Source organism: Chaetura pelagica, unplaced genomic scaffold (assembly GCF_000747805.2).
Source record: "Chaetura pelagica isolate M959 unplaced genomic scaffold, ChaPel_1.0 scaffold630, whole genome shotgun sequence".
Classification (NCBI taxonomy): Eukaryota; Metazoa; Chordata; class Aves; order Apodiformes; family Apodidae; genus Chaetura; species Chaetura pelagica.
In genome coordinates, this window is record NW_009951855.1 from 1615436 (window position 1) to 1625663 (window position 10228).

General features: G+C 36.2%; 1 protein-coding gene across 1 annotated transcript in view; it reads left to right on the forward strand.

Annotated features, from left to right (window-relative positions):
• The first annotated feature begins 712 nt into the window (after positions 1-712).
• The window catches only part of CCDC66 (coiled-coil domain containing 66), an 18476-nt gene continuing 8960 nt past the window's right edge, over positions 713-10228 (forward strand). Inside the window, exons 1-10 of the mRNA XM_009993379.1 lie at positions 713-758; positions 1338-1360; positions 2111-2528; positions 3345-3477; positions 3643-3746; positions 4745-4869; positions 6011-6142; positions 8691-8944; positions 9315-9399; positions 10137-10227. Coding sequence (XP_009991681.1) covers positions 713-758; positions 1338-1360; positions 2111-2528; positions 3345-3477; positions 3643-3746; positions 4745-4869; positions 6011-6142; positions 8691-8944; positions 9315-9399; positions 10137-10227 — 1411 coding nt within the window. The remainder of the gene's footprint in view (positions 759-1337; positions 1361-2110; positions 2529-3344; positions 3478-3642; positions 3747-4744; positions 4870-6010; positions 6143-8690; positions 8945-9314; positions 9400-10136; position 10228) is intronic.

Here is a 10228-nt window from a genome sequence, read left to right on the forward strand (position 1 = left end):
GGGCCCGCCCGCCCTGGGGCGTTAACGGCCGCCGTGCGGGCCCGGGCACGCGGGGGAAAGTTGCCTGCCGGAGTTAGATTTAGGTTTTTGGGGTGTTTTGGTTTTTTCTTTAATGAAAAGCAATTTTAAGTTAAGCGTTGTTTTGAACACTAATCTTCCTGTTAGGTTTTCTTAACGCAGGTGTTTGAGTACTACGGTTGTACACCTGAACAGTGCCAGCTTTCCTTTAAAATTCCTATACTAATATTTGTTCCACTTCAAAATGCAGACTGATTTGCATGGAAGCATAAGTAAAGGCTTTCCAGAATACAGCCCCTCTTTATGATCAGCTCTGGCATTCAGGGAGACTGACATTTTTTTGTAGCACAGTTTGTATTGTTGGATTATTAAGTTCTTGATGGAAGCTTTGTGTAAGGATATGAAGTGGCAGTGCCAGTGTGAAGACCTACTTTGTAACATCAAAGTCCAAATTTTCCAGTATCAAAAGTATACTCTCTTCAGGACCTGTTGATTCTTTCATATTAATTAGCTTCTCACAAATGTAGAAAGCATGAGGTATGAAAGACCATCTGGCCAACAATAAAGTGTTATAATTAAGTGCAGAGGTCCTTGTTATTAATGTAAAAGTCTTAACATTATCAGATTACTTAGTATTTCAGATGTCACAATCTCTCTCTCCCTCTTATTTTGCAGAGATGGACTGAAGCTTGAAATGGAAGTTTTGGATGGAAAGCCTAGGCTAATTTTAGCTTATTCTGGTATTTTTTTTAAATCCTATATCTCTTTAAAGCTATATTTCAAATTAGGAAGAATATTTGTGCCTTGTTACTTACATGTCCTCTTACCTACCAGCTTATTACTGGTCTAAGTTGATACTGAATTTCTGAGTAGTCTGCTGGTGAACAGCAGGCAAATAGTCTTGGCTCTTTACAGCTTGTCTCTCCATTGATAAAAAAAGTTAAGTATTACTATATATTGACTGATAGAACGTGATTTGCATTAAAAGACAAGAGTATTTAAAATAGGTGAGGAACACAATAATGGATGGTGTGAGGGAGAGGATCAGATTTGCACAATTATTTCTATATAAAGCTGGAAATAGTTACTGCAATGTATCTATTTTTTTTCCAACATACTTTTGAAGTGTATGTACTGAATTCCAAAAAAACCTCAAGTAAAATAATGTAATTGAGGCAGATGTTATGGGAAAGTACTTTGCCCCCTGCCTTAGAAAAAATCAGATAAATGTAACAGTTTATTAAATTTCTCAGGATTGTTTTTTAGGAGGAAGTTTGATTAAATACATCTCTCGTATCTTTGCATTTGTTTCCCAAAAGACACATCAAGGCCTGCAACAAAGGTAAGTGAAAATGACTTTTGTGGTGAGAGCACACAAATTAACTAGTTAATTTGTTAAGACAGAAATTGGATAACACATTTGAACTGTCTAAATGCTTGTAATCAGTGATATTTATGCAAAATAAATACATATTTCTTAGGTTCATAACAGCTGTTGGAAAGGATGAATTAAAACTTCTATTACTACTTCTGCCTTTGCAAAGTGCTTTAGTTTACTTTGCCTAGAAGTTAGAGCAGCACAGAGAATCATCTAAATCAGAATTTCCAGAGACCTTAAGGGGATTAGTCATACAGGTTGTCTCTCTCTCTCTCTCTGAGTAAACTGGAATGCAGAAGGTTGGGGAAGGAAGGAAGGCAGAAAAAGGTCTCAGCATGTAGAAAGTAATTACAAGGGTACATCAAGGACTTTGAAAAGGATAAAACTGTAGTTCAGAACAGGAAAAAAAAAAAATCAAGACTGAAATAATACTGGCTGTATGGTGAGAAGTGGCTGTATGATTGAAGCCAGGCTTCTGAAGTGCCAAGGAAAAGCAGAATTAATGTTTATTAATTCTTTTAAATGTTATGCTACATGAAGTTGTTTTTCATACTGTCATTTAAAAATACTCAGATTTAGATGCTGTATTCTCTTCCAAAGCATTCCTAGTACTCATGAGGATTTTTACTTGTTGCTTCCATGTTGTTTTTGTTTGTTACTCATGCAAATTTATTTCCTTATTTAATATATGTTGAAATCTTGCTGCTTTGACAGATGGGTATTAAAACCAGAGCACCAAAACAGCCATTACGAACAAGGCACGCTGGGCATGTGCTGAAGTCAACACAAAATGCTTGTATCAAGCAGGAAAACTTAAACCCAAGGAGTCAATCAAGCTTGTCAATGACAAAAGGTGAAAAACTGCAGGCTATTAAACATTCCTCACATGAAACTGCAACTAAAGATCACTCTTTGGTTTTCCAAAGTGATAGCACAAACAGATATCCTGATTCCAAGAATCCTAATGGTTTTAAAAAAAGCCAACAGAAACCCCAAATTACATGTGTATCAGCTGAAGACCTAAGAAGTCTGTTGGGTTTAACACAAGAACAGCTTCAAAAACTTTTGATGACTGTAAAAGAAGAAACTAGATGCATCTCAGAGACTCATAATGAAAAGCAAGCAGAAATGGGTAAGATACTGTCAGTTGAATAAGGTAGTTTCATAGAAACAAAGGGTGAAAGCTTAACTTTGAGTTGATAATCTAAGTTTATTTCCAGGTTGCAGAGATCTTACTCTTATGAGTTAATGGTCTCAGAAAAATGATGTTTGCTATTATGGATGTGAAATTGCTTGTTGCTATTAGGAAGCACATATTAAGAAAAAAAAAAAAATCAACAGTATTCCAGTACTTAAAAGAGCAAAACAGCAAGCAAAAAAGGACATATTTTCACATTGGGGAAAAAACATAGTAGGACTGCACTGTATAATTATAAGTTTGAAAAAATACAGGTGGGCCTTTCTGGTTTTATGATGGGTTCAGGTCTTGCTGTGCTTTTCAAGAGCTGTATGGCACCATTTTCCTCTCACCCAGAGATGTTTATGTGTCTTTCTGCCTAACTGTAATACTACTGCTGAGTAGTATTTTTTCAGTTTTTGTACTTGGAAGCATAAGAACTATTATATATCTTCCTGTGTTACATTCTTACTCCTGTTTGTAGCCCTATGGAAGTGGTCAGCTCTTTATCACCAAGAACAGAACACTGCAATTAAGTAATTTGAGACCCAGTGTCCAAGCTCTTTGCCAAGAATCATGTTTACTGTAAGTCTAGCATTCTAAAAATACCCTTACATGCCTTGACCATGCAAGCAGGGCTGAAAACAGTTTTGTTAATAGGGGAAAATTGGCAAATTTCTGCTGTTATTAAGGGACTTAATACTGAGACGAGTTTAGTGGACTTGTAGATATATCTGTTTATATATTTTTTATATATATATTCTACTACAGTTGCTAATGAGACATCAGAGGAAAACACAGTGCTGCTCCAAAAAGCTTGTGAAGTTTCATCTGTTCCAGATGAAGCTGACTACAATTCAAGCAGGAAACAAGAAGCAAATCTGCAGCCAGGACAGAAAGTTATGTACGTAGATGTGTGTTTCTGTCTACAAAAATTGTATTCCAATAAGGATTTATATTGTAATTCTTAATGACAATAAGAATCTTTATGAATGCTAATTTAAAAGTTACCTTTAAAATTAATGGATTAGATTTTTCATTAATTCTTCCCTCCCTTTCTTTTCTCTAGAAAGGATTCATGGAAACCTGCCAACATGTTTAGTACCTTGGGTGAAAGAGAAGAGCAGAAAGCATTATTAGAATTTCGAAAGACCCAATGGAAGAAGGAATTAGGTACTTCCGAAATACAAAATATATTTTCAGTCACTTTGTCATACTCAGGATGCCAAGAAACTTTGTGTTCCTTATGAACTTTAAATGTATTTCTATCAGCTCAGTTTCTATCAGTTTCTACATAGTTTGATTAGTCTCCAACACAGATTAAGATTCTTGTATTTCAGAATTTTATGCAAAAATTATCTATAACTTCTTGCAAAAATAACTTAGTGAAATAAATATAACAAATACATTCAGTTATGCTTCATATTTTAGGAGTTACTTGCCACCAGTTTTGTCACATTCTTCCAGTAGCTGACAGCCATTAGCATTAACCAATTCATTTGTTTTTTAATGGAAACAGCATCACCCTAATCTACAAGCATGACTGAATATATAAAATGGCAAGTTGAATTTAAAACAGTTTGCAGTCCTACCCCGTCACTAACTAAGAATTCTCTATTCTCTAACTAAGATTCTCTATAGAAAAATAAAAATGTTGAATGCAGTAGTAAATTCTGACAAAATAAGCTTTTTATGGTTCATATATGCAGAAGTGCTGTGTTTTGTTTTCACCTTGGGTGTAGGCCATCTGGTTTCAGGATTTGATGCTGCATTGTCATGAGCTTCCCTGTATAGCTCCATTTGTTTTAATATTACATGAATCCACAACTGGTATGATGAAAATTGAGAGATTTAAATACTTGGTTATTTCTGTTAGTTTTTCCTCTTCCCCTGGGACATTATTAAGCCTTCAGCGTTTTGTAGTTGCCTCAGACATTCCCCAACTACCTCCATATCGCTGGGCATAGACTAAGGCACCATCCTCTTACAAGCAAAGTAATTTTTTAGACTGATCAAATAGACAATACTGACATACTCTTGTAGTCCATTTTACAATCAAAATTACAGGCTAGACATGTATTGCTGCTTTCTTTAAAAAGAAAACAAACCAAATAACCTGCTGTATGTCTGTATTGGGAGCTCTTACTACAGTTTGTTTTGTTTTTTTTAAGATGAACAAGTAACACTGAAAAAGAAGCTGAAAGAAACTTTGGAGGGAGAGGTGGGTTGTTTCTGGGCAACACCTGGCAGTAATAAAGCCCACCAAGCAAAAATAGAAACGGCTGACCAGAATGAGGTAAAGTTGTTCTTTAGCTCTCACCTACATTTGATTGCTTAGGTAATAAGCATAGCAATTCAACTTTTATTCTAACCTGCCTTTTAAAAAGTCATCTGTCACTCTGAAAATGCTGTGTCAGATAAATATACTGAGACAAGACTGCTTCTGCAGAGAAATTGAATGCTGTTGAACAGAAGTTAGGGTTGTAAAATGCTTTTTTTGGTAGCATATTCTGTATTCCTAGAGAAGTTACCACTCTGCCCCATAAGAATGTGTTGCAATCTACATAATTAAATGACAGCTGGGCAGTCTCCTGATTTCAGTCAACTTACCAGCTGTCAATCACACTGCATTTGTTTTACGGTAAGATTTTAAATTACATGTGGTATTTATTATTTATTGACAGCGGGTGTATCTCTTCAGTGGATCTTTTAAGCCAGCAGAAGCCAACAGGCCTTTTTGCTCTACCTACAGAATTGCATCTGAATAAATACTTGCCACAGTATTGATGCTTTGAAGACTAAACATTTTTAAGGCTGATATAAGGAACAGTACTAGAGATGTGTTATGAAATACTGCTTAGCTTTTAGGTATGCATTAAAAGAAATAGAGAAGTAGAAATCACAAATAGAAGGCATAAACATATTAATGGCAGAAGGTTCAAGGAGTAGTTTTTGAGTTATTGCTGGTAGGCACTGATTGAAGAGTGTTTTTTGCTAGATTGCATTGCAAGTTCTCAGTGCCAGTGGAGTTAGTTAAATAATACAGGTATCTATTAAGAAGCAGAAACAGAAGATTGTATCAAGAATTTACTTGAGACAGATCACAGTGCTGAATCTGCCTGGAACATGGAGCAGTGAACCATAGGAGGAAGGAAGGGATTTTTATTAATGATACCTATAAGTAAGGTATTTGGAGTGAGAGGCTCGTGATTCAAGTAACAGTAGTATTCACGTACTGTTTTTTTTAACATCTTTTTAACCACTGAATCATCTTTAGGAAGCAGTTGGGCACTTGCTACAGTTACAACCTCTTTTTAATGCAGAAGAGCAGCCTAGTTACCCTTAACAATTGAAGGCAGTTTTCTGTCAAGTCTTTAGCTAGACAAGGTACTGACTTGTTTTATACAAGGAAGTGACTAGCACTTCTCTGATTTCAGGAAGCTGTGCCACAGGAACAACCTTTTAGTGCTTTGAAACGTGAGCAACAGAAGAAGTGGCTTGAAGAGCTGGACAAACAGAAGGAAGAAGCTAAGCGACGAAAAATAGAGGAAAAACTTGAATTATCAAAGGTATCTGTGGCTTAGAGAGATTTCTGGGAATAAGAGGAGTTTTACTTTCCATTTTTGTTCTAAGAAATAAAAGATAAAATTGTAGATGTACTGAGGTAGCAATAATGATGTAGTAACCTGCAGCATGTCCAGGTTTTCACAGTAAGCCCACAGGACAGTCTAAACAAAGATTCAGCCAGTAGCTGTTCCAGTATTTTAGTGGCAGAGAACAGGCTAATGTGCCTGGTGTGATGTGTTAAGCATACCTGCTGCAGAGATTAAGATAGTGGTATTGCTATACAGTTTCTTCCCATAATTGTGTGAAGGCAGTAGAGTTTGGAAGGTGCTGTAAAGATACTGACCAGACACTTCATAACAAGTCTTTTCCATAGACTACAAAAGGAAATGAGAAAAGATGAGAACAGGTATAGACAACTGCATTGTATCACAGAAGTGTTCAAATGCTTTTTCTAGGAATATTATTTTGATACACATGTATGCACACACACACTTAAACTTTTTAAAATGCTTGTACAGAAAGTATGGAAGAAAATAGCCTTACCTTCTTTATCCTTTGGTTTTTACAGGCTGTTGAATGTAGGTCTTTTATGCTGGATCTAGAAGGCAAGTGTGGCCAATATAATTGCTTTGCAGGTGGAATACCTAAAGAGACTTCTAATATTGTCACTTCTGGTCAATTTGGTCAATATATCTTTTAGCCCTGGGGGTTCTTCACATAGAAGTTGAATTCTTTTCTTTCCATGTTACTATTTCTACTATATTAGTAGTTCTAAGGTCAGTGGAATACTCTGCATTCTTATACAGCCTGATACTGACAAACTCTTGTCTTTTGAAGTGAAGTCACATGCAGTGAGACTTTACTATCGCTAGAATCCAGATTTCCAATTGACTGTACAATTTTAAACACCAGGATTATATCTTTCACCATGCATAAGATGTATTCACATCATTATTTATGAACAAGAATCTTGGTTATCAAAGCTTGGCTGATATGAATGTTCATAGCCTGTGGCCTTCTATATTCAGAGGCTACAGTTTTTACTCTCAAGTGAAGCATTTACAGCAATTACACAATTCCTATACAGAAATTCTTCATTTTAATTCCAGTTTGTAGTATTAGAAGAGCTTTGCCTGCTGCTCACACCCTCCCCCCTCCCCCCCATGACACTTGTTGTCACGGTTGGTTACATACCTGCACACAAGTCTTCTTAGTTGCTGAAGGAATGAAATTTCCTCTGCAAATTGAACTTTATAACTGTGAAGGGAACACAGCTGTGAGCAGTTTCTTCATTAGTTGCCTTGTTTTTTAATTTGATAGCTGTGCTGTGGGAAGATGGCTGCAGTCACCAGTGAGTAACCAAGCAGTAATCTCACCTCCAGCCTCTTTTTGAAAGGACGTTAATGTGCACTTCATCTCGTTTTCTTCAACATCTCTTTTTTCAGGTCTTGTGTTATACTCTCAACCATAAACTTGCATAAGAATAAAGTAGATTTTCCAACTACTCTGGTCTGCTTCTACATCACAGAGTATTCAAAGGGAACAAAATGCAGGGAACAGGAGGAAGAATTTGAATTCTTCTAGTTTGGGCTATGATCTTTTTTTTTCTTCTTCTTTTAAGTTAGGTGTGAAACCTTTCTGACACAAGGGAAATTTTGTTTTAAGGAGAGCATGCCCAGAAAGTTAAATAGACTGGGTTGTTAGGTTTTTCCCCAGCAGAATGCAAGTTTTGAGGCAGCCATTCTCCAGTCCTTCCAGAGAAATAGTTGTTATAGTCAGAAGAGAAAACCTCCGTACCTATAGCAAAAACAAAGGCCCCTTAGGTAGTGATAAATTGGAGTGTCCCAATTGCCAAACCAGTGTGTCACCTCTCCAGAAGTGATAGGTGTTCTGCTAGGATGGCAGAAGTGGCTGGAAATAATATTATGGGTGGAAGAGACTTTTCAATTAGGCTTATTTTATAATGGGCCTGTCTAGCTGAAAATAGGAAGTCAGAGATTAATATATTTGCCCAAAGCACATTAGATCTGCTGCCATCCAGAATTAAAATTGAGGGGCAAATGTAGGACAGTGTAAAACATGCCACTTGTTCATGTTACTAGAGAGAGAGTATGTACACAACAGGAGGAGAGTATGGCAGAGTGGGCAGTGTACTGACCTCTCAATCAAGCCATTCCTGGAACTAATAGAAAAATTATGGAATGGAATAGTAATATAATTTTTTTTAAAATGATAAAGCCTGATTCCGTGTTAACATTTTATTTTTCACTTTCTAGTTTTTAATTTTTTTCTGAAAATAAGAGTATCAATGTGGTTTTGCTGACTAAGTATATGGATCAGCAGTTTAAGTTCTGATCTGAGTTGCATTTTAAGCAACACAGAGACTTCTGTTTTCCCATTTAGGGGATTAATGACTGTAGTGTAGCCTCCTATCAGACTGTTTCCAATGCTCCTGTTTTACAATGTGTGTTGCCTGTTTTGTTAACCATACTTCATAGGAACAGTAATTGAGTGCATTTCTGGTTTTTTTGTTGCTTCGTATTTATTTAGGCTGAAGAATATGACAGATGGGCAATGCATTTTGATTCTTTAAAGAACCACCTTAACGCTAACGCACAACACACCTTAAATGGAATGTACAAAAAGCAGCCTGAAAGTCTTTGCCTGTCACCTGACCCTAAGGAGCTGACTGCTTTTATTCACCCTTTCTCACCTGCAGCTTTAGGCAACCTTATGCCCTCAAAGGTGGGAAATCCAGAAAAAGCTGCTAAAGCCAGTACTTTGGAACAGAGTCAGAAAGTGAGGTGAGTGAGCTTTGTAAAGATAAACATCTCCCCAGCCAGTACATCTCTGATGCCTCCTTAGAAATAAAAAAATAAAATGGAATAAGGTTCTTGAAATCTGAGCTTTGGATCTTACTCATTTTGCTTTTTTTCAGAAATAGCTGTTGCTCTGCTTTAGAAAGACACAAGTGCTTCCTTTGTTCATTAATAAAATGCACTGCAAATCATCTTGCTTTGGACCTTAGTAACGTGTATTTCATAATTGCAAAATAATAAAATGGGGTAATTCAAACATTAAAATATTAGTTTAAATCTGACTGATTCTAATTAAGAAATGATTAAGGATTATTTTCTTATGATTAAAAACGTGTACATGTGTCTTTGTTCACAGTTTCCTCCGTTCAATGACAGCTCTCCTGGACCCTGCACAGATCGAAGAGAGAAACAGGCGGCGGCAGAAACAGTTAGAACATCAGGTAGACACATCCTGTTTTACCAATGCTATTATCATGAGAAGAAAAGATGAAAGGTAGTGTTGTTACATGAACAAAACTCGAGATTTAATACCAGAATCCAGTGAGGTGCTTGGCTTATATCCCTCATATTACATGTTTACAGTTGCTTATTGGTCTTTCACTCAGTTAGACTCTACCGTTTTGTTTTAGTATTTGTGCAGAGACAATTGCATTCCCATAAGTGCATTCTTGCCTCAAAAACACACAGTGGTGTCTTTAGAGCTCTAATAGGTTTATGTGTATTTTTCTTCAGTCTCCACTGTCATCATGATGACTGGTATTTACAAGTACCCACTCCATGAATCTTTAAATTTTTATCTACTGTCATTTACATTTCTTCTGTGGCATTCTTAATGGAATGAATGTCTGCATGATGATGTTTCCAGCAGAGTGTGAAGAAGTCTTATTGTAAATGTAATGAGCCTGTTCTGATTAAAATGCCAGCTTACAGTACATAAGATAAAAATCAGACCATTTCCTTACAAGAAAAATAAGAGAATTTTTGAAAACAAAAAGAGCTACTTTGCTTTGTCTCTGGGTATCTCAAAACACTTTATTGGGCTGGTGGTTCTCTCCCCAAAAAAAATCAAGTTCCAAATCAAATTATTCTACATTCATATGAAGTGTATTAATAAATAGCTTATAATGCCTTTAATGTCAAGTCTTTTAACTTTCTTTTTTTTTTCTGATATTTTCAGAAAGCAATAATGGCTCAGGTAGAAGAAAAACAGAAGAAGAAACAACTGGAGGAAGAGCAGAGAAAGCGGGAAGAACAAAAGCAAGAAGAGCG